Here is a 26945-nt window from a genome sequence, read left to right on the forward strand (position 1 = left end):
CGCCTCCCCGCCCGGCGGCGCTACGCCGTTTGCGTAGCGAGCCCCAAGATGGCGGCGCGGTCGTCGTCGGCGGTGGCCGGAGCGCGGGCGGTGGCGGCGGCGCGGCCGGCAGCGAGGGCAGGGGTGAGGCGGGCGAAGGGCGGCAGCGCGTAGCGAGACCCACGAAGCGAGAACCAGAGAGAGACTGTCGCGGGCAGGCGGTCCCCCCGCGCCCCCCCCCGTCCTTCGCCGCCCGGTGGGTCCCGCCCGCCCCCGCCCTCCGGGCCGCGCGTCCTCCGGCCCCGCCGCCCCCGGAGCGGAGGATGATGAAGCTCAAGTCCAACCAGACGCGCACCTACGACGGGGATGGCTATAAGAAGCGGGCGGCCTGCCTGTGCTTCCGCAGCGAGAGCGAGGAGGAGGTGAGGGGCGAGGCCGGGCCCGGGACCCCCGAGCCGCCCCGGGGTGGGGGGGACTCGGTGCAACGGGGTTTTATTTTTAATAGGCGTCGTTCGGCGTCGCTGGCGGAGCCGGCGCTGCCCGCTTGGTTGCTGTGTCCGCTGGAGATGCCCGGTGGGCGGCAGGACGGGCGGAGGGGAGCTCGGGAGGGGGTTTGGCAGCGTGGGGACCGACCACGCTGGCAGAACTTCAGTCCAGTGCATCACATGAGATGGCAGAGGAAACCTGACCTTGGATTTATAAAAAGAAACTGGGATAAAAGGGGACTGATGGAGTGCCAGAAGTTGCTGTCCGGAGAGTTTGGGAGGAAGTGGGAAATAAAGGTGGATCGGTTGATTTGAGAACGGCCGCGTTGCTAAGGGGCTGCATTGTCCGGGAAGTTCCAGTGAGAAACTTCGCTCCCGTGTGCGGTTTTACACCAATTTTTGTTGACAGCTCCTGAAGGTGGGCTCGGGGTGCTCCGAGCAGCGAGGTTGCAGGTCTGCCTTCTGCTGCTGCTGCTGCTGGAGTCAGGCGTACACACTCCGCTGCATTTGCTGTGCCCGAGTGGCTGTGCTAAAGTCTTTGTTCTCCTGATTATCATATTTGTAGCTACAGGAAATCGGGAGGGAATGCAGACAGTTCACTGGAGGAAAGGCAATTAGCATACATCCAGTTATTATTTAACGTGAAGGAGACTGCAAGCCCTTTGTAGCTGTGCTGGCGTGATGAGGAGTGTCAGCATTTCAGCAGAAATGGTCTGAAATGACAGCAGTGTGTTTGGTGTAGTGTTCAGTGTAGCTGATCCTTCCCACGGACTTCCAGGAAATTTATGGACTGACCATGAAGAGGACCATCATTGTTTTTGTGTGGTGATGCTGGGGGTGCTCAGCACGGGTGGGTCAGGGCGTTGGAGTGCCCTGATGAATTGTACACAATTAGTGGGGCAGTTTGCAGGCTCTTCTCCAGACGGTGGAGGCTTGGCCATGTGTGAATGCAGTGTGGTTTAGGGTAGAAAAGTACTTCTAACAGGTGCCTGAGGCACTCAGCGTGTGACCGGTTGTGAGTTTTATTTTAACACACCTCAGGCTGCAGTGTTGCCCAAGCTCCAGCTGATCCCTCCGGCCCGTGGGAGCTGGTGACAGAACCCTCGTGGTGCTGGGGACACCGAGGTGTGTTATGGCAGGTGACAGAGCCCTCATGATGCTGGGGACACCGAGGTGTGTTATGGCAGGTGACAGAGCCCTCACTGTGCTGGGGACACCGAGGTGTGTTATGGCAGGTGACAGAGCCCTCATGATGCTGGGGACACCGAGGTGTGTTATGGCAGGTGACAGAGCCCTCACTGTGCTGGGGACACCCAGGTGTGCTATGGCAGGTGACAGAGCCCTCACTGTGCTGGGGACACCAGGCTGTGTGGCAGTGCCACAGTGCTCAGAGCTCCAAGGAGGAAAGTGAGCTCGTTCTCAAGGCACGCTGGCGTGGGATGGATGCTTCAGCAGGCTCAGCTGTCAGGTTGGTGTAAGGCTGAGATTCAAAACCCCTTTTGTGTCTTCGCTGTGGTCTCCACCTGCAGTGGGTTGAATTTAAACTCCTTCAGGCTCTAGTTTCTAGGTAAGGGCTGGAGTAGAACGATCTGTGTCTGGTTTCAGGCAGGGTTTGAGGGAGCTGGCTCCCTGTGCTGGTTGTGCCGGCTCATTCCTGGGGGCCCGTGGGAGGTTTCTGTGAGCAGGGCAGGCTCTGGGTGAGCGTTGTGCTGTCCCTGTGGTCGCTGTTGGTGGCCTCGTCCCTGAGCTCGCAGTGACAGCTGGCAGTGGCTCTGCTGCCCTGGGACAGCTCGGGGAGGGAGCAGTGGCTGCACTCCTGGCTGGGCTGGTTTCCTCAGGGTGTGCTGTGTGTGCTGCTGGTGAGGAATGAGGCAGGGAAGGATCTGGTCTCAGAGTCTTTGAAGGGCTGTGTGTGGTAGCTGGGAGTTGAACCCTGAGCTGAAAGTGCCTCCTGTGTTCCCACCTGTTACAGCCCTGCTGCAGGAGCTGCCCAGGAAGAGGGCTTGTCACAAATACATCTGGGAAAGTTCTTACCAATCCCACAGAATTAACCCCACTGGGATGGACTCTGTGCTCAGATCCTGCACTTGGCCTTGGTCAAAAGGTGTTGAAGTTAAACTTGTGTCAATGAGTGAAATCAGCAAGCAGGACACCTTATTAATTTTCCTTTCTAATTATTTCCTGGGTTAATTCTCATTTGTTGGTTTTTAAATAAACTTTGAAAGAAGCTGCCTGGTGTCCACTCACTGCGACTTGCACTTAATTTTGATAGCAAGAAAGGTGTCATCTGTACACATTTAAGCACAGAATATAAAATGGCTGTGAAAGATTTCTTGGTTTGCTCTTGGACAATAATACTTTTTAATGTTACTGACGTATTTTATTATTGATTGCTTCTATTTAAGTGGAAATTGAGATCTCTTTAAAAGGTCTCTCCAGGGAGGGGAGAAAGAGTCAGAGCCAAAGTATGTACATTAAAGAGCTATTAAAAGCTTAGTGTTTGAAAAGAGAGAAGAAAATAAGAATGTTTTGATAAATAAATTAAACTTTCTATATTAAAGTAGGATTTTTCCTAGGACTGGCTGTTTCTCATTACTGTTCCTTTTAAGTGCTTAAGAAATAGTAGAACTTTGGTCTTGCCTTTCTTCTTCATTTCCTGCTATGAACTCAGAAATCCCATTTTTTCCTGTTTTTAACCCCGCATTATTTCTTGAATTTAAAAAGTTTGTCAATGGACAAGAAGAAACAAGAGAATTCTGTTTACTCTTACAGAGGTTACTTTCTTATGCTTAGGTGTTTCCCCCTGGCTCTTCAGTTCACTGATATATTTTTCATTGAAATCTTTGCAATCCCTGAAGATTGATAAAACACCATGTCCTTGGTTTGGTGTTACATTTGCAAATAGAGAGTCTTAACAGAAAAATACTTTGTTCTTTTTTAGTTTTTAAGTGATTTATTTTTTCCTTATGCTGCTGGAGGTCGCACATTGTCTCTGCATTGCATTTGGAGGCCGCTACTTTTGGGCATGAAAAAAGCTCTGGAACGTTTTTGGAAGACCAAGCATTGGCTGAAAAGAAGTCTTTGTTACATATTCCTTTAAAAAGCAGCACAGGGAGAATTCATTTCAGTGTGAATCTCAAATGGAGAAAAAAATTTACATTTTTTTGGGCATTGTGGAAATCCCCCAAATTGTGTGTGGTTTCCCAAGCTACGATTCCACCTCCTGGGGCAACTGGGAGAGCTGGGGCAGCAACGGGATTCATTCAGAGAGAGGGAACAGACTTCAAAGGACCTTCCAGCAGCCAAACACCAGGACTTTGCTTTTCCCATCTTTTCACGTGGACTGAACTCTCAGGATATTTGCAGAACTGTGGAAGGAGTGTGGAGGGAGAGCTCCCAAATCCTGTGGTACCTCTGGGGTCACTTCATTGCTTGGGGTGTCCCTGCTCCTCAGCATTGCCACCAGGGTGTTATTTTTACATAACACACGTGTGTTTTTTTTGTGTGGACCAGCTGTTCCATGAGGAAACATCTCAGAAAATGCCCCAGCAGCTGATGTCCTGCTGAGGTGATGTTTGACAGGATAAAGAGTCACCTTTGGGCCGTGGGTCCGGGTTTGAACATGCCCACATTGTGTCTGTGAAAGGACAAACTGCTCGTTAACCACGGGTGTTTTTAAAGACTCTTTTTTTATTTAATTTTTTTTGATGAAATGCCTCGGGAAGAATCTTTTCTGAGCAGTGAATGAGGCCTGAATGGAGCTGGGAGAAGAGAGGTTTCACCCAGGGGCCGGTGCCCTGGCACAGCTGAGCGCTCGGTGGTCACGGTGGTCACGGGGAGAGCTGGACCGTGGCCCCTGGGAGAGCCACTGGAATGCAAACGAACCTTTTTTCTTTTCCTTCTGGCCTCTCCTCTCCCGGGCCTGTTTTACTCCAGCTTGTGATGTAACACAGCAGAGCTGGGATTGGAACCCACCGAGTGTGGTGGGGATCACGAGGTGCTGCTGGGCTGTCCCCTGTGCCTTGGCTCCAGCAGAAACCAAAAACAGCTCAAACCACTCCGAGTGCCTCACTGCTGGGATGTAAGTGAGCCCAGCATCATATGATCATCCTGCTTGCTGTGGAATAGTCTCAGAATCCCTGTTCTGATGGCTGGGCTTGGCTGTGTGCTCCCATCTGCTGCATCAGAGGGTTGTGGTTGAACCCAAGTGAAGTTCTCCTGGTCTGCTGCTGACCTGTTACCACATCTCCAGGGGTATAAAGTCCAGCTTGGTAGTGGATCTCTTGCCTGTGCTTCTCCTGTCCCTCTCAGCCCTGTAAATTGTGTAGAATCTGTAGGTTGTGTTCTCCCAGAGCAGGAGCATGGATAAACCTCTGCAAAACCTGGCTTTCATCTCAAAAAGTGTTTTGCCTTCCCACAAAAGCAGCTGTCACTAAACAGTTTTACAAGCTACTCCACGGTCTCTTGTACTTTCCCAGACAACAAAAGGATGTAAATTGTTAAATTTTCACTTAATTTACTGGAAGCTCAGCGAGCTGTTGTGAAACTGAAGAACTGAGTCAGTTTTGTTCTGCTGCAACTGAGGGAAAAGTGACGATGATGGAAGGAGGGTGTGCTCCACCCTGGGTCTGTGGAGAAGGACCCAACAGTGCTGGCTGTGTCTGTGCTCTGCAGAACACTGCTTTGGAATCTCTTCCAATGCAGATCCATTTAGTGCTTGACTCAGAGCTGCTTTTCCTACCTTTTTCTCCTCATTCTGTGTGTTTTATACCTCATCTTTAAAAAAAAAAAAAAAAACCACACCCAGTTGCCTTACTTGGTTCATCTCAGCACCCTTCAGATAAACTCCTGCAGTGTGCAGACAGGTACCAGCATTTGGGGCTGTACCCAGCAGGGACTGCTGCCAGGGGACCTTATCTTTCCATGGATGGTCTCTCACAATCCAGAAAAACAACCTTCTCCCTTAAAAAAACCCACCCATGTGCATAGACTTCTATGTTCTTTTAAAATAAGGAGAGTTCTCCTGGTTTGCTTGGATAGAGCAAAATTAACAAACTCAGTTCTACCTTACAAATAGCAAACATCCATGTGGGAGTGCTGTAGGTGACATCCAGTGGTTGGGAAGCAGGGCTTCTGTTTCTTCAAACACTTGTTATTTTTATATCCAGCTGAAGGACTGACTACACAGACCAGTCAAAGATCTCTCAAATTTTGTGTTTGTTTCAGAATTCCTGTCTCTGCTGCTGGATATTGCACACTGACACTTTCTCAGAAATTTCATGTTAACCTGTGAAATTCGGAGGTGTACGATCACCTGCTGGGTAGATTTTTGTCAGATGTTTCAGGGGTTACTTCTCCTCCTGCAGGTGACATATATTGATGCTGTGTGTAGAATTAACTACTTCTGTTTGAGCAGTTTCCCATGAGTTTGTGCATGTTGTATGTCCTGAGTAGGGTGGTTAATGAGAACAGTGTGCAGCTGCTGACAACCAGAGTCATTTGGGTCTCTAAAAATCCCAAACACTTCTTCATTGCTTCTTTTCCTCCCTTACTCAGAAAGGCACTTTACAAGCCAGCATTTCTCCTAGAAAAGGTGCACCTGGACAAGTTGTGTAAGCACCGAGTGGTCACCAAACTGGTTTTGACAGGTGGAAATAGGTTCTGGGGTTTGGGGTCTCTCTCTGGGAGTGCCCCTTATCAGCCCTCGGCTTCTGAAAGCAGCGGCTGCTGCTGCAGGCGGTTCAGCTGCTCCTGAAGCATGGGAAGGCATGTTGCAGATAATTTCTGTGGTTATCTAAACCATAATTTCGCTGGAGGGGGAGGACTTGGGATTGTGTTCCTCCCTGGTAGGAGCAGGCAGTGGCTCTGCAGTAGCAGTAACAGGACCTGTGGAGTTCTGGAGCCAGAGCAGCAGCGTGGTGATTTATTACTGTTATACTAACCAGCAGCCTAAAAACCAACAAAATCTGCTGTATTTTTTCCTCTCTGGTTATAGGACTGTAGGTGCGATCCAAGCACTTGAAATGACTTGAACTTCTTCCAGTTCACCTCTTGCTCCCATTCCAAAACTTGTGCTTTACTTTTGTCAAGTCCTCTAGTGCGAATCCCTTCCCTTTTGCACGTCCTGCCGTGAATTTCCCACCTCCAGCTCCTGGATCCCATGTTGTCCATTAAATCCCATTATCCCACGGAGCCTGCTGCAGGTGCCTGTGCAAAAATAACACTTGTCTAAGGAAACGTATCCTCTTGAGGAACTGGAATGCTCCTGGCAGGACAGGCTGTTACGGGCAGGGAGGGATTTCTGTGGCTGGTGAGAGTGTGTGTTGTGGTCCCAGCTGCTGAGCTGGCAGGTGCAGGGCCGGCTGTAGCCCTGCTGACCACCGGCTGGATTCCCTCCTACCATGTGCGAGCTGCAGAACGTGCCTGGAATAGCAAGAGGGTGGGAGAAGCCCTCCCGTGAGCCCTGGCGTGCACTCTGGGGCAAGCTGCCTTTGCAGTTTGGCAAAACACGTGATTTGCTGGGGAGTCATCGTGGCTGTGTTGCTGCCGGGGAAATGAGATTAATTTTGCACAGCTTTGGTGACGGCCGTGTCCCTCTTCTTCTCCTGCTGCTCCAGTTCTCACCCCTTGCTGGTCGTAGGGCTTAAAGGTGATTTGGTGTGGTCAAAGGAGCATCCCACTTTTTTCAGGTAGAAAAGCATTACAGGACTGATATTTGGAGATTGGGAGAATTGAGTGAAACACCCAAGGTGTTTGTTATGCTGGACACAGTACCAGCTCTGGGATGTGCCTGGCCATGGGACACATGGGAGCACAGCTCAGCTCCTGAGAACACACTCGTTTTAAACTGAAACTTTGAGACAAAGGCAGATTGAACAGCAAAAGCCTTGCAGTCAGCCATCTTCTCCTCCCAGCTCCTGCAGCCTCTGCGGCAGCAGAGTTTCCTTGCAAGCTGTGTTCTGATAAATGATGCTAGAGTGGGAAAGGAGGTGCAGTGCCAGGAGGTTTGTGCTTCACTCTCTGTGCAAACAATGTGATTTACGGCTGAATGTTGATACAAAGCATGACAGTATTGATAGAAAGCATGTCAATATTGAGGGAAAGCCTGAAAATATTGAGGGGAAGCTTGTTAGGCAGTGCAGAGGCTGTGTCAGGAGCCAGCAGCTATGGATCAGCTCCTGGCAGCAGGAGGCTGCTGGGCCAGACCTGGATTTTACATCTTGCCTGCTGTTCTCCTTGCTGGCTGCCAGCTTGCCGGGCCCTGGCTGGCACAGGTGGGGAGCACTGGCTTTTCCTGGAAGTCTGGAAGGTTCTCAGCTCATTTTCTACTTGTGATGTGGCCCAGCTCCTTGCAGGGCTGAGGTCCCTTTCTGTCTGCTCAAATGCTGCTGTGGAGCCTCTTTCGAGGAATCGTGTTCCTTATGGTGTAGCTGCTCTTGTTTTATTTATGGGTGGTGGATGTTGTTTAAATCCACCACAGAGTGGGAGAACCTGGGTATGTCTTCTGCTCTGTTCCACAAAAGGGGAGTTAATTCTCTGCCTGATCCTGGTTGCCCAGTTCTTGCTTTGCAGAGCCCCATTATTCCTGTGAGAAGAAGACAGAAAAAACCCCTCCATGTGACTTACAGCAGGTTTGTGTCGGTTGTTTTAAAGTCAGCGTTGTGTATGGGGGATGCCCAGATTTATGCCAGGGACGAGCTCTTTACCCCTTTTCCCATGGAGCTCCTTATTCCATGTGGCTGTCTGGGCAGCCTTAGATGTCTTGGTGTGTTTCCTGTCTCTCCAGGCAGGGCTGGTACTGCTCAGGTTTGTTTGGGTTTGTTTGTTGTGTGCAGCTTTGAAGGTTCTCTGCTTCGAGCCCCTGCTGCACACTTCAAACTTGGCTTATTTTTCTAAACTTTCTCTTCTGTGGGGGATTGTGTGGGAGAGTTTCAGCAGGGCCACCTCCTGCCTTGCCAGAGATGTGTTGCTCATTTCCCTGCTTTGAAATGACATAATTGTCTTTGAAATCCTGGAAAACACAACTTGGCCATGTGACATGTGTGTTACCTGCAAATGCTTTTCCAAAAAGGTTGCAGGACGTGGCTCCAAAATCCAACTCCAAAATTCCTGGCAGGCCAAGAGTCTCAGTAGCCATTTTAAACACAGTTGCCTGGCAAGAATAAAATGGAAATGTCTGACCTCCCTAAGTGTTCTAGCCTGATTTAAAAACATAACTAAATTTTGTTTTATTTTTTGATGGCTGTTAGATTAAATTAACTACTTTAGAATGTATTAAAATCAAAGTTATTTATGTAATAAAGAAGTTAGTGAGCTAAAAAGCCAGCTGTACCCTGGGCTGGTCTACTGGAAGGTGGTAGGGGGTGGAATGAGATGGGCTTTAAAGGTCCCTTTCCAACCCAAACCTTTTTGGGATTTAGATGATGACAACTTTTTCCTTGATCCCTCTGAATGTGCTGGATGTATTGGGATCCAGGACTGGTGTTGGAAGTGTGGTTTTTTTCCAGCACAGCAATGTCTCCCCCTTGTTTGGAACTCAGCCCCTTTGTCGTGGGAGAGCTCATTGGTAGCAATATCCTGTTTGAAGTTGTTTTAAAAGAATGACCTTGTAGGGCTTGTTTCCTGCACTCTCTTGATGGGATTTCCTTTTTATTAAACAGGAAATAGTCTGATTACATAAAAGTGTGAGAATGACAGGTTTTTCCTTCCCAGCAAGGGTTGTTCATGTTAATTCTATTCAGAAAATGCTCAACTGCCAGAGCAGCTGAAGTTAATTTACTTTGCCTCAAACCATTGTTTGCACCCAGAAGTTCCTCCTGGTGTGTTGCTGAGGCATTGTCCCAGCCCGAGCAGGTTTCCTGGGGCAGTCTGTGACCAGGGTTCTGTAGCAGATCCTTGTTCTCACGCCTGGAAGGTGGCAGGAGTTCAGGGCTGTGAGATGTGCTGTGCTGACTTTCAAAGATCTGGTTCTGCAGGGTTTTTTTATATTTTTCTGCTTTTTTTTCCCCTCAAGCTAGAGCTCTCAATTCCAATGGGAGGTGGCGGAGCTGGTGCTTCCTTACCTGGCTGCAAAGGTGCACTTGAAATGGCTGTTCCTGCTCTTTTAGCTTTGTCCTCAGAATCACCAACTGACCTGGAGTCAGGAATTTGAGTCCAAGCTCTTTTGGATGATGAGTGAGGATGGAGTAGAAGTCAAGTACTGTGCTAGGAAGAGGCACAGTGGCAAACTGAGGTGGCTGAGGAGCCTGTCAGGGACTGGCTGCTGTCCCAAGGGCTCTGAGGATGAATGAAGTTCACATGCCCTATTTAGGCATGGCTTTCTGGTGGTGTTTTACATGGACTGGATGCCTGGAGGAAAGGAATTCTGCCTTCCAAACACTTGGGATGTCACTGTAAAGCAAACGTTGTTCTGTCACAGCCTGGCCAGAGGACAGGGCAGGCACCATCCCACTTGGAGCTGTGGAACTGAGGTGGCTCATGCAGCTTCATTTTTTTTCCAATATGAGTTTGGTCAGAGAATTTTCAAGATAAACCAACTGAAAAATCCTGGAAATCTTGTGCTTGTTTTTGTTTTGGAAGTTTAATTTTGAGTTCTGTAGGTAGATTCCTTTGGGTAACTAGTGCAAATCTTTTCATATCCTACTGGCAAATCAGTGTTTCCCCAGTAAAGCCTGGGATTGCAGTGTCTCCACAATGCAACTCCCAAATGTCTGACACTGTTACAGCTGGCCTGGAACCTAATTGGACTGGTATGTTGGAAAGTTTCTGAAGCAAGTCGCTTTGGCTCCGAGCTTTGTGCCCATGAAATGATGAAGTACAGCAGGATAACTCTAATGAACAAGCTTTGTTTAGAGAGCTGGACAACAGTATTAGTGTTGTTTTAAGTTTCCATCTCTGCTCATGCATGTATTGCAAGTAGATTTAATAAGCACAGCGTCTCGCTGTTCTTTAGGACAGTCTGTAGCCAGCTGAGAGTGGTAGTTAGAGTTTGTCTTGCTGGGAGGTGGCAAATCAGAACCTGAACTTCTACAGAGCAGAATTACCCTGGAATAAAAAATACTGTTTCAAGAAAACCTGCCACAAAGCATGTGTATGGCAAATCCCTCCTGCGAAGAGGGTTGAGCCATTTTTCTCACTCACAAAAGTCTGTCCTTCCATGCAATCCTTTCCTAGAGGAGTTTAAGTTTAATAGGTTTAATATAGCCTTTCATTTTGCTTTCACCTCATTAAACAACCTCCTCTAAACCAAACGTAGCCAAGTGCTGGCTCCAGAGCTGAATCTTCAGTGCTTACTGCAAAAAAGAAGTGACAAACAGTGGGGCTGAGAATCTGTTCAGATAATTGCACATAAATAGTGCAGTGGGAGTTCCTGGACATGTGTGTGTTGTTAGTGACAGAACTGCAGGGACAGGCAAGGCCAAAGGCACCAGGAGAATTAAATCAGGGTGCTTCTGCAAAGGGTGGAGGTGCTGAGCAGCATCTGTGCATTTGTGTTGTTGCCTGAGCTGTGAGGACTCTGCAGCGGACCCGCACTGTGGGTGATGTTGTGCCCAGTGCTAATTGAGCGTTTTGGTGTGCAAGGAGAGTTTTTCCTGCAATGCATCAGAGCAGGGAGAGGCAGTGGCTGAAGTAACACGGAGTGTGGGAGTGCCTCGGTGTCGCTGCTGATGGAATTTGTGCATGGGGAGAAGCGAGCTCACATTTGTGAGGGAGAAGCGAGCAGTGGCAAGACCCTGCCTTGGGTGGGTCGTGTCTGGGGGTGTGTGAGGCACAAAGACAACCTCTGGGCTCCGAATGGGAGCGCTGGGGGTGCCATCAGCTGTCTCTGCTCTCCACAGGTGCTGCTGGTGAGCAGTAGTCGCCATCCAGACCGATGGATTGTCCCCGGGGGTGGCATGGAGCCTGAGGAGGAGCCCGGCGTGGCCGCCGTGCGCGAGGTCTGTGAGGAGGTGAGTGGCTTCACCCTGTTAGCCCGGCTTCTGTGGGTTTGTTTTCATCACTCTTCCTTCTTCTCCTTGAGGTGCAGAGGGAGACAGGGTCACTGGTGATATCCCCATCCCACGTGGGAGGAAAACGGAGTCCTAAATAAGAGAGCATGGGAATGTAATTAAACCTCTCAGTTGGAATGAACTTGTCCTTGCCTGATACCTTCAACTGAAAATAAAGTTCAGCTCTAGTCACTTCAGTATATATATAGTCTCTGCTTCATTTTCTCTGTAAGAGAGCTTCAAAATTCAGCTGTGCCTTTGTGGACCTGTCCAGTACTTGGGTAGAAGGTAGAAATAAACCCTGAGGAGCCACTGGAAGCAATACAAATATAGGGACCTAAGTATGTTTTTGGTTTAGAATATAGTGAGGTTTATGTGAATAAGTGAAATTGGCCATAAGTTACCAGCAGCAATTCCTAAAGCGTGCATGGGTTGGTTGGTTTCTTTTCTCTTTTTTGCTTGAAGCTCTTTCAGGAAGGAGATCATACAGCAGATCAAACACAGATCAATGGGCTGTAGGGAGAAGGCACATTTTCCTCTTAAAGCTGCTGGAAGAACAATTTTTTTCTTCATAAGAAGTGTAAAGGCAGTAAATGGTAGTTGACTGCACTGTATGTAAAACATGTCTTTGGAATTTGCCTCTGAATATTAACCAACTGGGGAGATGCTTAGGTTCAGAAATGACTGCATGATTATAGATAGAATGGCCAAGTAGGTTCACAGTTACATAAGGCAGGATTAAAAATGCTTTTGAGAGGGTTATAAATCTTTGGGCTCTGTGCAGAACAGAAAGCAAGAGCTAATTGATGGGACTTGGGAGGAAGCTTCTCCTGTAGCTGCTTTTTTGAATTGTCTGGTCTATGCAGGTTTTTTCCTGAATTATTTGGAAGAATGTGCTGCCGTCTAACAAAACTCTGAATATTCAGACTGTTGGACTAACCAAATGTGGCAGATCTTGTGTTGCATATTTCTCTTTGGAGATTTTTATAATCTAGCAGTTTATCAGAAAGAGATTATACAGTCAAAGTTTATTTTTTTAAGTGTCTTTTATTCCCTCTAATACTGGGAATTGCTTCTTGCAAATTTTATTTCCAGCTTGTAACCCAGCTCCTGCTTTTCCAGTAACTCGGCAGCCTTTCAACTGCTTTACAAGCCAAAGCGAGTGTAACCAGAACAATAGAAATATTTTTAGCTGCAGACTCCTGCTTTTCAACCCAAGCATTATTAATAATGAGGCAATTTGATACAGAAGTCCAGGCTTCATTCAGGAGGTGCAGAGCCTCTCAACCCCTAAAATAAATGTGCAGGGGCACTCCCTGCGCGGGCAGCGGCGCCCCGGGAGAGCCGCGCTCCTTCCCTGCCAGCGCTGCTGGACGGGAGCCCTGGCTGGGCTCCGGCCGTGCAGGAACTGGTTTGGGCTGGCTGAGATAATCCCGCTCCTCCGCTGGTGTTCCCTGCTCACGTGGAGCCCTGCCCGCTGCCAGTGTAACTCAAGCCCTGGCAGCCTGGCAGGGCTGAGCTCTGCCCGGCCAGGCACCTCTGCCCGGCCGCTCCCGACATGGAGCGGCAGCAGCTTGGAGCCAAGGGAGCAGCTGGGAATCACCTGGGCACCCCCGGCTCACCTGGGCACCCCTGGCTCATGTGGGCACCTCTGGCTCATCCCGGGCTCACCTGGACACCCGTGGCTCACCTCGGCCCCCCAGCTCACCTGTGGCTCACCTGGGCACCCCTGGCTCACCTGGCTCACCCCTGGCTCATCCCTGGCTCACCTGGGCACCCCCAGCCTCGGGTGTGGTGCAGGTGGAGGAGCTGACGCGGAGCTGTCTGACACCAGCACCCAGTGGTGCTGGCAGAGCTTTAGGGGTGTGAGGCCTTCCCCGTTTGGGCTGTGCTCATGTGCTGCCACTGAGGGTCTGCACACAGAATTATCCCCCACATCCCCGGCCTCGAGCTGTTGGGGGCTGTTTGCTGGGTGTAGGGGGATGTTGTTGGAGCACAGCAGGAGTGTTGGGAAAGACAGGAGCACCCACCTTCCCAGCTGGGAGCCCTTGCTCTCCCTTCCATGTGAATCCAGCTGTTCTGGGGTTGTTTGGAGCTGAGGCTGATTTCTGAGTTTGAGGTCTTTGCTTCTCTCCTGGGACAGCCATTCGTGGGGACACAGGTTAGCTGAGCAGTTCCAGTTTGTTGCTCAAGGTGGGAGAGGGAAAATCCAGTTTCCCCCATGGCAATGAGCAATGTTCAAAGCTGTAGGAGAAATGTGTGGGTTTCTTTCCTTGACTTTGGTATGCCTTTTCCAATTTTTAATAAGAGCTGGTTGGAAGAGCTGTAAGAACTTGGGACACTTCCTGTTTCTTGTGGCTTTTAAGAATGACAATAGATTGTCTCTTCCCAATTCATTCTCTTTTGCATGGTGTGCATTTTTTTTTTTCAAAACATGCTTCCATAAATGAACATTTTAACTTCTGCATTCACTGCTTTAATTTTACTGTGTATGTGTTTGGGTTTATCCATGTCATTGCAGAAATAATTGCCATCTAAAGTTACCTAACCTTTCCCTCTTTCTGTTCCAAAAATGAAATGTTGATTCTGAGTGAAGGCTGTGATCCCTCTGTCCCAGTTTGAGTTCAAATCCTTGTCCTAGTTTGAAGTAGTCCTTATCTATATTAGTCTGTACCAGCACAAGTATTAAAGTAGACAGGTACCAACACTTGTCATGCTCCCTGTTGTCTGCATGAAATTGGAAGTGACTGGAGTTGTTGGGCATTGTTTGTGCAGAGTGACAGCAGACACACAGCAGCTCTGGGTCAGAGCAGCCTCTTCAGAAGAAACCTCTTATTTTTGACAGGTTGCTGAGAAGTGCTCTAGTCGGTCTTACAGAGCTGGGAACTCCACGTGTGTTCTAAAGTTCACCTTGTGGAAGGTGTGTGCCCTTTTCAAACAGGTCGTGGTGCTCATGGAGTGTGCTCTTTGCTTAGGAATAAGGGGTTTTTATGGGTGTGAGCAACTGGTGAACATCATGGTTTAGAAATAGATGCCTTAAACTTATTATAGAGTGACTTTGAAAAAAGCCTCCACACTCATCTGTCACACTCAGCACCAGTTCCTTTTTCACTTAGAGCATTCTTCACATCCTGACCTTTAAATACTTAGTAAATGTCAAATTTTATAACGCTGCAGGAGTGTTGGTTGTTCTTTCTTCATGGGAGTCAAAAGCCAGATAATCTGTGCTTGATCTGTGATCAAACAGGCAATTGGTGCCAATTTCAAGAATAGTCCATCACAGCAGTACTTTGATCTGGTTGCTGGAACTTTTTTTTCCCCTCTTCTAAACATGCTTTATAGATAATCTTTCCTGTTTCATGTATTTTGTTAGTGATTTAGAACACAGATATTGATACCTTTCGGTGCTAAAATAGGAAGATTTTTTTTAAGTACTGCAGGAGCCACAGATGAATGATGACATGATGGCCTTTGAACCCCTCCTAGCTGGTCATACCCAGTGCAAGTGATGGCTCAAAGTCACTGTCCCTTACCCTGTGTACTCAGACTTCACAAAAACGATTGCAGTGTCTTAAAGTTCTTCATTCTGATACTGAATTTCATTTCTATTTCACAAGTGTAGAAGCAAATACAGGTGTCATGCAGTACTGAATTAGATGAATGAGTCTGACCCTCTGTGAGACATCAGAGTTTGCCCAGCTGGCCTGGAATCAGCATCCTCCAAACGTGTCCACAGTCCTCCTGGGTGGGATTTGCACCTTCAGTAGTGTAGGTCTTAGGCAAATATTTGGGTGTTTCACCACAGTTCTCTTGCCCAGCAGTAATCTGTAGTAGATGCAGGCTTTGAGCCTAATAGAGCAAAGTAAAATAGTTGAAATTCCAACCCACATTTTCCTTAGCTCAGATGGAAGGAAATAAAAGCTGTCCCGAGGAACAGATGGTGTTGCTGCAGGCTGCTTTTTGCATCTGACCCCAACTTATTTTCAGCTTTGAAACCTGAACCTGCTGTTCTTGGATGGCTTCAGTAATTTTTCTTTATTAAAACAAGTTGTTCCATGAGCAGCAGAACTAGTAAAGCTTCATTTCCTCCAGGTTTTTGTTCCTTGTCCTGAGCTCCCAGCCCACCCCTCTGGGTGCACTGGGGGTTTGAAGTGTGTGCTGGGCAGGCAGCTGCCTCTGGCAGTGTCTGTGGCTGATGTGCTCTTGCCAAAGCTGCCTTTTCCTCCTCCCCTGAACCCTGAACACTGATTGAGATCAGCAGAGCAGGGGAAAAGCTCATTTTGCCAGCTCTGTGTGTCCTCTTGTACCTGAGCGTGCCTCTCCCAGGGAATCCTGTTGTGTGATTGCCTTGCTTTGTTTCCACACCCGCAGCTGGAGCAGTTGGTGCTGGTGCTGTCCTACCCCTGCTGATGGGTTCAGGAGCATCCCCCTGGAATTCTTCCTGTACTTGGAGGATTGCAGCACTTCCAGCTCAGAGGGGCACAAAATCAACTGTGCTCCTCTGCCTCACTCACTGGTCTGGGCTAGGAGGGCCATTAATTTACTATCTAGGAGAAAATTCCTGAGTCATCTGCTGCAAATTAAGATTTAGACCCTGCTGCAGGTCTGGGTGAGCCTGGGACTGTGCTTTAACTCTTCAAGAAAATGTTCTTACCCATGTGAAAGGAGGAGATGGGGAGCTTACCCAGAGAGGAGCCTGGCAGTTCTCTTGTTGCTTAGCAAGCTTGACTTGTTAGTGATAACAGTTGTAAGTTATTTTCTCAGGTATCTTGGACAACCTCTCCTGCTGGTGTGGGAGTTTAGTGCTCCATCAAAAACAGGTGTATGACAATCCTGTTGGTGTTGAGTGTCCTGTATGTTGTCTTTAAAATCACTTTACCTGGAAAAAGGCTGAGAGAGGCACTGGCCCCCAGGAGCAGTGGCTGATGTTTTTTGCAGGCTTTGGTAAGAACTTGCTTTATAAAATCAGCCTAATGGGGTTTTTTGAACCAAACCATTCTTTTATATCACCATTTTCAACTGCACATGAAAAGTTTATGTGTGAAGCAAAGCTTAGAGCTTTCTCCAGTTGTGTGATGATAATGCAACATGATTTTTCTACAAGACATGTTTGTCTTGGCATTGGTTTTTGTGCCTTTTTGGGCAAATAAGACCAGGCAGGACAGAGCAGGAGGATCCTGGTTTGCAGACAGCATTATTTCCATCATCTCTTTACCAGCACAGAAGGAAGGGCTCCTCACCTCCCTCTGCTACTTCCAGCACAGTTCTAGAGCTGGGGTAAACTGCCTGGGAGGCTGCTTGAGCAGAATTCATCCTTCGTCTCCAGGCTGGCCAGTTGCCTGGAGATAAATTTATTTCTAGTCAGACTTGAGAGTTCACTAAACCATCACAACAAAATCCCTGGCTTCTGATTCAGTGCCTGCAGGTAGGGAGAGCAGAAATTCAACAACCTTTTCCAGGAACCAGTGAAGCATTGGCTTAAGACAATTATTTTCCAGAAATATTTGATTGTGCTTCACCTTTGAATGCATTCATGTCCGTATGTTGTGAAGGTGGAATCCTCCAGTTCCTCCCTGTGTTTCTGCTGCCTGTTGAACATGGCTTAGCTAAAAATAAACCCCAGTGCTGAAGGAGTTCCTTGAGGGAAATGCATTTGAAGCATTTACATTCCAGATGCCTTGGGAGAGGGCTGAGGCCAGGTCAGCGGGGTTGGCACAGGCTTGGCACAGGAGGGGGAATCGCTCACCCGCAAAGGTCAGCGGGCAGTGCCCGCTGTGCACGGGGCACCGACCTGCTGGGGATTGCTGCTGCTTCGTGGGGCTGCTGCTCCAGAAACAGCCCCCGAGTCACGGGCACTGGGGCACCTCTGGGCCCAGCAGGATGTCACAAGTTCTGCTGAGACAATAGAGCTTGTGTCCAAAAATGAAATGGGAGATTCGGTTGATTCGCTTCCTAGATGTGGAGCTCAGTGAGTGCGTTACCAAAAGGATTGATGTGGGAATCCAGGGCTTCCCTCTGGCTGCCCTGGGACCCTGGCAGGGGTCAGGAACCCCCTGGACAGAGCCCCCAGAGACACTGGCTGTGATCTCTGTCCATGGAAAAGAGTTTTCAATCTCACAGGATGAATTACCAGCTCTGAGTGTTTGATATCAGTAATAATTAAGTGTGGCACGGGTGCAAAAGTAAAATTTTGGAATTCTAGATGAGGGGTCCAAAGGGGACAAGATGGAGGAAGTTGGATGTGCCTTGTCCTTTTTCTCCTCCTTCATGCCCTCCATGTCTCACTGTGGTGTTGGCATTTTTCTGTTGGTTCAGGCTGGGGACACACTGTCCAACGTAGGTGACAGATATTGGCACGTTATTGTAAATCCAGCCCAGGGAGTTTCTGGTATTTAATGTTTGTCACATCCCACTGAGGGCAGAGCCCCACACGCTGCCCTGCAGGACAGAGCTGGGCAGGGCAGCAGAACATGTGAGAGATCAACAGAATAAACAACCTGGAAACCAGCACAGACCAATTATGGCTTCTGCTTTGGCAACGGGGCAAAAACACAGAGACTTTTTACAATCTCAAAATCATCAATACCTCAGATTCCAACAGATTTATAGATTTCTCTGACTGCTGGTAGTGAGGAAGCTCCAAACTCTTTGCTCCTGGGGCAGTTCCACATCAGCAGCTGTTGGAGTGAGGGATTCTCTGGTTGGATTCTCTGGTACCTTTTTGTGCAGTAGGCTGGAACTTAACCAGGAAAATGGTCTCATTAAAGAAAGTTCTTCCTTTCTGACAGCACGAGACTGTGTGGCAGCTGGTCAGTAGGACAGAGAATTTGTCTTATCATTAATGTGACTTAAACATCTTTTTTTTTTAAAAAAAGAGAAGCCTGGCATTATCAGATCTCTGTATCTCATCTGCAAGAGGCACAATTTCCCTGGGCTGTTGATGGGATGTGTTCCAGCTGCTGGAGATGGAGCCGACTCTACCTCCCTGTTGTGGCTGGGTCGTGTGCCAGGCTGTGTGGGTTGGTTCAGACCTGTTAAATCATGGAGCAAGATCTCATCTTGTCTGTAGCACTTGAGTTCCAACCATTTACAGTCATAAAACAGAGGGAGTATAAAACAAGGGCAGGAGAGTGGGCTGGGATTGAGAGCTGAGGAGGGTGGGGAGGGAGCCAGCAGAGAGGTGCCAAAAGGGACACCAAAGTGATGGAGTGGTACATCCTCAGTAGCATTCAAACAGGCAGAAGTGTTGCTTAGATCTCCTGATTTGTGCCTTGGCTTGATTCAAGAGCTTTATTTCAGTGTGCATCTGCCCTTTGTGTTATATCCAAACCTCTCTAGTTCCTGCTGCCAGGGCCATGTCATGGCATTTTGTGTTTATATTGGCTTGTTTCAGGTGTGTGCAGGACACCCCTGAAATACCTGGGAGCTGGCACATCACTCTTGGGGTGTAAGTGAGATGTCTTACACGTATTTTATTTCCTTAAACTCTGATTTTGAAGGGGTAAAATTGCCAAACCCCAAAGCCAGTGTTCCTCTTGCTCAGGCTGTAATAACCTGCAGAGGAGATTCTGGTCACGAGGACTGTATTGGTATGCAAAGAGTAACTCCTCAAATATTTCTTCTTCCTCCAGATTGAATTCAAAATTGTTTGAATGTAGGAAAACAAGAAAAAAACCCTGGGAATGCTTGGATGTTGAGCACTTGGGATACATTTCTGGTTTTTGCCTTGTGACTGTGTTGGTTTAAGACAAGAAGAATTTTGGAACGTTTGCTTCCTGTCCTAAAGGAACTGGTCCTGCACAACAAGTAGGAAACACGTACTGAGCTGTTGTTAAAGCATGTTTCTTTTCTCTTTGAACTTCCCTAGGCTGGAGTGAAAGGGACGTTAGGAAGATTAGTGGGAATTTTTGAGGTAAGTTTCAGATGTGGGTGCTGTGAAATTTTGTTGTAAAAAATCATCTTGGAGTAACAATGGCTCTGCAGGGTTGTGGGGTGAGCTGGTGCTGGTTTGGTGCAAACGTCAAAGTCACTATTAAATCAATAAAAACACACCTGCTCAGCAATTCTGATCTGTGCAGTGGGCACTTCAGTGAAATCACTGGTGATAACTGGCGTGGCTGAATATTCTTGGTGCTGCCAAAAGTGGGGGAGTAGGGTCCTCCTTCATTTGTAGCACTCACAGCCACACCTGGCACAGTCAGCAGGTACCAGACACGGCTCTTCTTGCTGCTGTTCTGGCACTGACTCCTTCAAACTCATGGGAAATAGGTCAGAACCTTCCCAGCTGAAGAACTAATTTGTAAGCACATCAGTCCACAAAGCCCTGCTCCACAGATCAGGAACTACACTTTTGGGTATCCCTATCAACACTCCCGGACCTCTCTGATTTAAAACACAACAGTTTTTAGTTAAGAATGAACTGTGCTGTGGGAGGAGCTGCTCCCGAGGTGGGCAGTTTGCATCTTGCAGTACCCAGTGCCCTCTTGCCTAACAAGGTTTGGTGTTGCTGTTGGTTGCTCCTTACCCTGTCCCCTTTGCCTTCCAGAACCGGGACAGGAAGCACAGGACTTATGTTTACGTACTCATCGTCACCGAAGTGTTGGAGGACTGGGAGGACTCTGTCAATATTGGTAAGCTTGGTGCATGCTGCCTTAGCTGATGGAAACAAACCACAGGTCAGCTCAGCATCCCTCTGCGACCCGGAGTCTGTGTGAGTGTTGTTGGGAAAAGTTGCAGTGGCGTGTCCTTTGGTTGCTTGGGAAAAAAAATTGTGGTGAAATCGATGATTTGTCATCTCTGTGACCCAGGAAAAGCCAAGTGAGTGTCCAGCTGCCTGCACAGCAATTTTGTGTTTAGTTCTTGCACTGGATGGTTCCAAGCAAAGATGAACTGTCCTGTCTGAGACTAGAGGAAATACATGTGAGCAGTGTGGGTTAATCATTCCCTGTTACCTTTGAAACCTTTGTGTTTAAATTGGATTCCCAAGTGGAAATGAACCCGTTGTTGCCACAGGGTTTGTGACTGCACTGCAGCAAATGGAACATGACTCCCCTCAGGCTCTTTATGGAAAGAGTAAGAACTGAGAGCTGTCCACAGGAACCTGAAGTCCACTTGCAAACTGGTGGAAATCGGGTGGTGCTTGGTGTGTGTGTTGTGAGTTGTTGTAAAATGAGCATCTGGCTTTAAACAGAAACTGCAGAAATAGCAAAATAATGTTTTTTTATTAAGAAATTCAAGACAGGGGATGTAGTGCCCTAAACAAACAACTGTCCCTGGGGATGGGGAGTTGTCAGTGTGAGGTTGGAGGGGGAGACCCTTGAGATCAGAGAACATCGTTCTGTTGCACCTACTGATTTCTCTCTTTGCCCCCAGGAAGGAAAAGGGAATGGTTTAAGATAGAGGATGCCATAAAAGTTCTGCAGTATCATAAACCAGTGCAGGCCTCGTATTTTGAGACCTTGAGGCAAGGCTGCCTGGCCAACAACGGCACCCCGGTGATGACCACGCCGTACTCCGAGAGCTCCGTGTCCGACATCAGATGACTGACGACGTCCCTGCGAGAGCAATTCCCAAAAGCAGACTGAGACCTGGATTTCCCTCCCCTCCCCGTTTCCATGCCTCCTCCCTCACACCAGGCATGGGCAGCCGCCTGGGGCAGAGCAAGTGTTCAGAGTGCTGCGATTTAGTGCAAGGTGGGATGAATTTTTTTTTTTGTTCTTGTTGGCTTTTTTTTTGCTTTTTTTTTTTTTTTTTTTTTTGGATCTGTATTTTGTAAAATACATTTTGTGCATGAAGTGCCCCTTTCCCGGTACTCCGCTCCACGGCCTGGAGGCTGCCAGCCCCTCATCTGCCTTGTGCTCTGAAGTGTTCCAAGTGTCCCCTTCGTGTCACCCCAGCCAGAGCCACTTTTTTTTGGTTGTTTGTTTTTTTTTTTTTTTAATTAAAAGACTTCCAATGTGAGATCAGCTCTTCAAGTCTTAGTCTGTACTGTAAGGTGCTGCTCAGACCCGTGTGGGGATTACTCGCAGCACATCTGTATAAACTTTTTTTTTTTTTAGATGGAGGATCTAACATTTTAATTTTGCGGGAGTTTTTTGTTTTTTTTTTTTAATCCTGGTCTGCTTCTGAAAAGAAGGGTTCACGATTAATCTGTTTGCCTTTTGCTCCGTTTTTTAAAAACACACATTCTGTGACAGTGCTGGTGGCTGGGCCAGTTTACTCCCCAACCAGTATCTCCCGATTTAGTGCAGTGACACTTGAAGTTGAGGGCAGAGCTCGGATCACCTGCAGACATCCCTGCTGCTTCTCCCACAGCTCCCGCCAGCCTTTCTGCGTTTCCATCCCCGGGAAACCTCCCGGAGCTGGTCTGGAGCCGCCGGCCAAAACCAAACAGCCCCAGCAGCGCCGGCTGCGGCGGAGCCGGGGGTGCAGGGGGGGTCGGACGGACAAACTGCAGCTGCAGCGAGGCTCAGCAGCGCTGCGCCTGCTCCCGCTGCATCCTGCCTCTCTGTCCACATGCCTTACGCCGTGCCCAGCTGGACACTTGGGGTTTGTGCTGGACCGTCCTCACCGCGCTCCACCCCGAAGAGAAATCCCTGTGGGGGGGAAATAATTCAAAAATTCAGGTGTTCGGTCTCTTGTCCTGTGGTTCTGCGGCACTTAGGGTGGCACCGTGGAGCGTGCTTGAGGTGTGCCCTCCGTGAAAGGTACAGCTGCCTCCCGCAGGCAGCATTCCTGGGGAGCAGCACAGCAGAGCTCCCCGATGCGTTGGCACGCTTCACTCGGGGGGGGTTGTTGTTTTATTGCTGTAAGTTTCATGCTGTCTTGATTTGCCAACAGTGTTGTCTAGTTGGGAAATAAAATGGGAAGGGTTGGGGTTGTGTGTGTGGGGGGGTGGGTTGGGACAGGTACAAGTTTTGGGAGGGGCATTAATTAATCCCTGGCTTGGGACAAGAAGCGGTTGCTGAGTTCAGTAACTTCTCCTTTGTCAGAGCAGAGCCAAGATGTGAAATTAAATCTGCAGTACTTTTTTTTTTTCAGTTTTTTTTTTTCCTGCTCTTTATTTAACAAAAAATATTCTAATAAACACTCACTGTTCTGGAGTTTTCTCTCTTCCTGAGAAGCGCTTACAATATAAAAATCCGATAGAAATATCCATGGAGCCTGGGACAAGGGGGAATGGTATCCTTGCTGGTTTGGCAAGAAGCTGTTCATTTTAAGATCCTCTTCTGTTCCTTTCCTTGTTCTCCCTGCTTTCATCGGTGTGGAGTAGCCAGGCCAAAAGCAGTGCCAGTGATCGCTGACATGGAAAACCACGCGTAAGGAACAGCCCATTATTCAAGGAGTAGCTCAAACCCAAGCGTCTGGAATTGAGCCTAAATTACACCAGTTCAGCTCACTTCAACTTAGAGACGAATGTACAATCCTTTCTCACTATGTGCTGGTCAGCCTGAACCAAACTCTCAAAAGGGCTTGAATATTCTATCTGGAAGTGTCCAAGAAATTCCCAGAGTCGCTGTCCCCGTGCCCTGCGAGGCACCTGACACAGCCATCTACTGCCTTCAACGAGTCTTGGTCTCTACTGTACAGATTAGTATGTTGGAAATGCTTTGCAACAAAACAGCTGGTACTCCTGAAAGAGTAACTGCAGTTTTAATATCAGCAGCATGCACACTTTTGTTTCTAAACTAAAAAATGTTTTTACAGGGCTGTTAAACTGACAATTTAGGGTAGAATATTGTTAATGACTTGCTAATGGCTTATTTGTTTGGGTCAGAAAAAATAAATTGTGCCAAGAAAGTGTTTTAATGTGGCATGGATTGATGCTGTTACCACGGAGTGGCTGATGTTCTGCCTTGTAACTGGAAATGGCTCCTGGGGCAGGAACAGACTTGATGGAAGAGGTGCAGATTTCCGAGCAGGCCTGAGCTCTGTGCTCCCCAAATTTCTCCCTGCACCACACGATTCCCATCTTCCTCAGCATCTGAGGTTCCTGCTGCTGCACCCCCAGCAGCTGGAGTGGTTTTGTCTAAACTGGTGTTAATTAATTGGTGTGGGACTGAGCGTTGCCCTGTCTGTGTGGGGCCCGGGGGAGCTGTGGGAGGGTGGCTGTGCTCCCACAGCCCGGATGTGCTGAGTGCCAGGGATGAGCCTGGGGCTCCAGCTGTGCTGAAACCCGTGCTGTTCCGAGCTGGGAGCGTTGGAAAGTGGGTTCTTACCTCAGCTGCCCCTTGTGTGGGGTGTCACTCTGTGTCTCAGCATCCCGTGGGAGCAGTGCTCAGCTGGCTCAGCCGAGTGTCCCCAGACACCAGCAGCAGCCATCTGCTCCCTGCCTGGCTGGTCCTCAGTGCTGGTTTGGGGTGTGAGCAGGGTGCAGCTGATGGAAGGGGGCAAAGCCTGAGGGCTGCACATCAGGGTCCCTCAGCACCCAAACCTGTCTGCCCTGGTGCTGGGGGGAAGGTGGGAGCTGGGTTTGGGGCTGGAAGGAGCAGCAGCATCAGGATTCCCACCAGTTCTGTTCCAGTGTAGGTGGACGCTGTGAGCTCTTCCCTGCTCTCCTGTGGAGCACTGAGGCAGCTCGTTCAGCCTGAGCTGGAATGTGCCTTCAAGCAAACTCTGTAAAGGGAAAAATGAAAAGGGGTTGGAATCTGCAAGTGTGGCTTTTCCCTTGTGTGGCCACAAAGTATTCAGTGGCTAAAAATGTGGGTAGGGAATGTCAGGAATCCTCAGTTCCCGGATCTAGCAGGGGCTTTGGGCCTTTGCCTCAGCTTTTCCATGCAGAAGCTGTGTTCAGCATTCCACAGCGAGCAGGGATCAAAATCCTGGAGGCTGCACAGGTCCAGCAAGCACCCCTTGTACCAGAGCTGTAGGTTTGCCTGCCCGTTCTCTGTTTTATCCCAAATTAACATGTTTGTGTTTTCACACAGCCAGATGCAGCATCCATCCCTGTGCAGAGCATACAGGGAGCACTGGGGCTTGGTGAGGGGTTGGTTTGGGGTTTGACCCTCCCAAGTGGAGCCTGTGGCTGGTGCTGGGGTGGGGATGGAGCTGCATCCTCAGCCAAACCTGCCCCAAGCAGTGCCTGTTGCAGTGTGAGGAGCTTTTCCCTCTGCCTGACCCGGTGCCAGGCTGGGTTTTCCCTCCTGGCTCTGTTCTCCTCAGTAATGGCATCATCTGGTGGCTGCAGCCCTTCAGGGACGTGGTGACCTCGTGGCTGGGGTGTGATCCTCATTTTCCTAACCTTGGGATGAGCTAATCCAGCTGCTCTGGGCTGCGGAGATCCTGGAGTGCTGTGTCAGGGGTCTGTACAGAACTGAGGTGTAGCTGGTGAAAAAGAAACTGAACTGGACTGAAGTTGTATTTAGGAGATTTATAAATCTCTCTTTGGTGCTAGTCCATAGAGGTTGGGGTTTTTGTTGGTTTGGTTTGTTTTTTTGTTGTTTTTTTTTTTAGTGGGAAGGTGGGAATTTTGATGTTATATTTGATGAATTTGCTCTAGAATTGCCTCAGAAACCTGGGGAGGTCTGAGAGCGTTTGTTGGATTTCCTGTGTGTCCTGTTTTATATTTATTAAATCAGAAAATCTCGAATGATCACTTTGCATTTGCTGCTCAGTCCTTCCATGAGCTCTGTGTACATGGGGGGCTCCTGGCAGTCCCCCAAATCAGCAGAACGGGACCCCAGACCCCAGCTGAGGGAGAAAGGACCAGGGTCCATCGTCCAGCCTCCTGTCCATAGGTGTGTTTGCCTGAGGCTTCTCCATTCCTCCCCAAAATAAGCTCCAGGGCTGGCCAGAGCTGTGGGGTTTGTCTCTGCTTTGTGTCTGAGCTGGTCCCTTCGTGCTCAGCCCCTCCTGCAGGAGGTGTTTGCTCCTGCTCGGTCCTGGCTGGCAGGTGCAGGACATCCCTGCCTGATTCTGAGTCTGATGAGGTAAAGCTGGATGGTCCTGGCACGAGGGGTTTCCTCTGTTCAGTGTGAGAGGGAGCCCGTCGCTGTCTTTAAAAGAGCGAAAAATGGCAAAAAATAAAATCGGGGGCTGCCAGTTTGCCGAGAGCGTGGGCTGCAATCCAGTGCCAACCAATCAACACGCCAGGGTTTCACACGGCTCTGCCTCCTGCCTGGTCTCTCCGTCCTGGGAGAGTTTTCCAAGGAGAAATCTCCCTGCAGTGGCTTGGGACAGTCACAGCCTGGCAGATGTCACCAGCTGCAGGGATGTCACCAACTGCAGGGATGTCACCACCAGCCTGGTGCTGAGCTGGGCTCGCTGATGGGGCACACACCCTGCAATAAAAACGGGCATTTTAAGGGGAGAGCCTCGAGGAGCCTCCGAAGGTGCTCCCACCTCTGTCCCAAAATCCTTCCCCATGGAACAGCCGTGGGAGAGGCACCGACAGCACCGGCATCCCTGGGGCTGCCTGCCTGGCCAGGGAAAGGCGAAGCAAACGCGTCCTGGTGTGGAGACCCATCCCTGAGCCAGCCTCTGCTGATTCCCTTTGGGATGTGGATGTGGCCGGGCTCCTGCAGCATGCCCAGAATGAATCTGTGCTGACGGCGGCGTTAATGCCCGAGGGGGCAGAGCCGGGACCGGCCCCGGCCCCAGCCCCGGCCCCAGCCCGGCGTTTCTGGGCGGGTGAGCAGCCGGAGGGATGCTCTGGCTGAGCAGCCGGAGGGATGCTCTGCCTGCAAATCCGGCCGCTTGGCGCTCAGCTGCTTAAACGGGAGCTTAGCGGCTCAGCAAAGCTGTCCCCAGTGATGTGCTGGGGGCCGAGGAGCGCAGGGGAGGGGGCTCCCAGCGGGGTTTGGGGCAGCGATAAAAGAAATAAATACCCTGTGTTGCTATTGCAGCTTTCTCGGCCTGGCTGACGCCCTGTAAACCCCAGTGATGAAGGTGCTTTGTCCCCAGGATGGGTGGTGATGGCCTCAGCCCCCCTGACATCCTTCCCCACCCCAAGCTTAGCAAGGGGGAGATTTCTCCAGGGATGAGCAGGTCCTGTGCTGCCCCGGCCTTGGCTCCCCTTTTCCCTCATCTGGGAGCTCTGGGAAACAATGGATTGGTAAAAAATAAATGTCCACGTGTGATCTGGGGGTGCTGCAGGTGTCCTGGGCTGGCTCTGGCCGTGTGGAGGGGCCTGGTGGCCCCCGGTCTCCTCCCGAGGACCACGCATGCTCCTCCTGGCCATGTGCTCCCACTCGCTCATGCTCTCCAAGGAGCTTTCCTAGAAATGGATGGATTTATTTTTAGCCCTGGCACAGCAGGGTTGGGCTGGGAGGGGATGGGCAGCAGCGTGGAAGGCTCCTGAGGTGTCAGCGCTGGGCTGGGGGGAACTGGGGGTCCTGTCCCTCTCTGTGGTTCTCCCATTGCAGTGCTGAACAGGGGCTGGGGCTGGTTTGGGAAGGGTCTCTGGGGCAGGGGGGCATCAACACAGACAAGGAGACCAGTGCCACTGCCGGGGAGAGGAGTCAGCGTGGGCTGGTGGGGCCAGCGGGACCCCTGG

General features: G+C 49.5%; 1 protein-coding gene across 5 annotated transcripts; it reads left to right on the forward strand.

Annotated features, from left to right (window-relative positions):
• The first annotated feature begins 5 nt into the window (after positions 1 to 5).
• NUDT3 (nudix hydrolase 3) lies at positions 6 to 23254 on the forward strand. 5 transcript variants are annotated; one of them, XR_013341268.2, is made up of 6 exons: positions 8 to 401; positions 11303 to 11413; positions 19320 to 19364; positions 19998 to 20082; positions 20825 to 21237; positions 22376 to 23254. XR_013341268.2 is itself a non-coding variant. In XM_085561176.1 (5 exons), exons 1-5 carry the CDS (start codon positions 303 to 305, stop codon positions 20992 to 20994), a joined length of 498 nt encoding a protein of 165 aa, XP_085417302.1. In that variant the 5' UTR covers positions 6 to 302; the 3' UTR covers positions 20995 to 23254. The 5 variants fall into 5 exon arrangements, 4 of the variants coding, with proteins under 4 accessions (XP_085417302.1, XP_021391663.1, XP_031362838.1 ...); XM_085561176.1 differs by having other exon boundaries at positions 6 to 401; positions 11303 to 11401; positions 20825 to 23254; XM_021535988.4 differs by having other exon boundaries at positions 20825 to 23254.
• The last annotated feature ends 3691 nt before the right edge of the window (positions 23255 to 26945 follow it).

Source organism: Lonchura striata, chromosome 26, assembly GCF_050655825.1.
Source record: "Lonchura striata isolate lonStrDom1 chromosome 26, ASM5065582v1, whole genome shotgun sequence".
Lineage (NCBI taxonomy): Eukaryota > Metazoa > Chordata > Aves > Passeriformes > Estrildidae > Lonchura > Lonchura striata.

Excerpts from the sequence above, each read along its gene's own strand:
- NUDT3 (XM_021535988.4), top strand. The coding sequence starts at position 303 with ATGATGAAGCTCAAGTCCAACCAGACGCGCACCTACGACGGGGATGGC. Across the intron at positions 11,414-19,319 it reads TGCGCGAGGTCTGTGAGGAG|GCTGGAGTGAAAGGGACGTT; the intron begins GTGAGTGGCTTC and ends GAACTTCCCTAG. Across the intron at positions 20,083-20,824 it reads GGAGGACTCTGTCAATATTG|GAAGGAAAAGGGAATGGTTT; the intron begins GTAAGCTTGGTG and ends CTTTGCCCCCAG.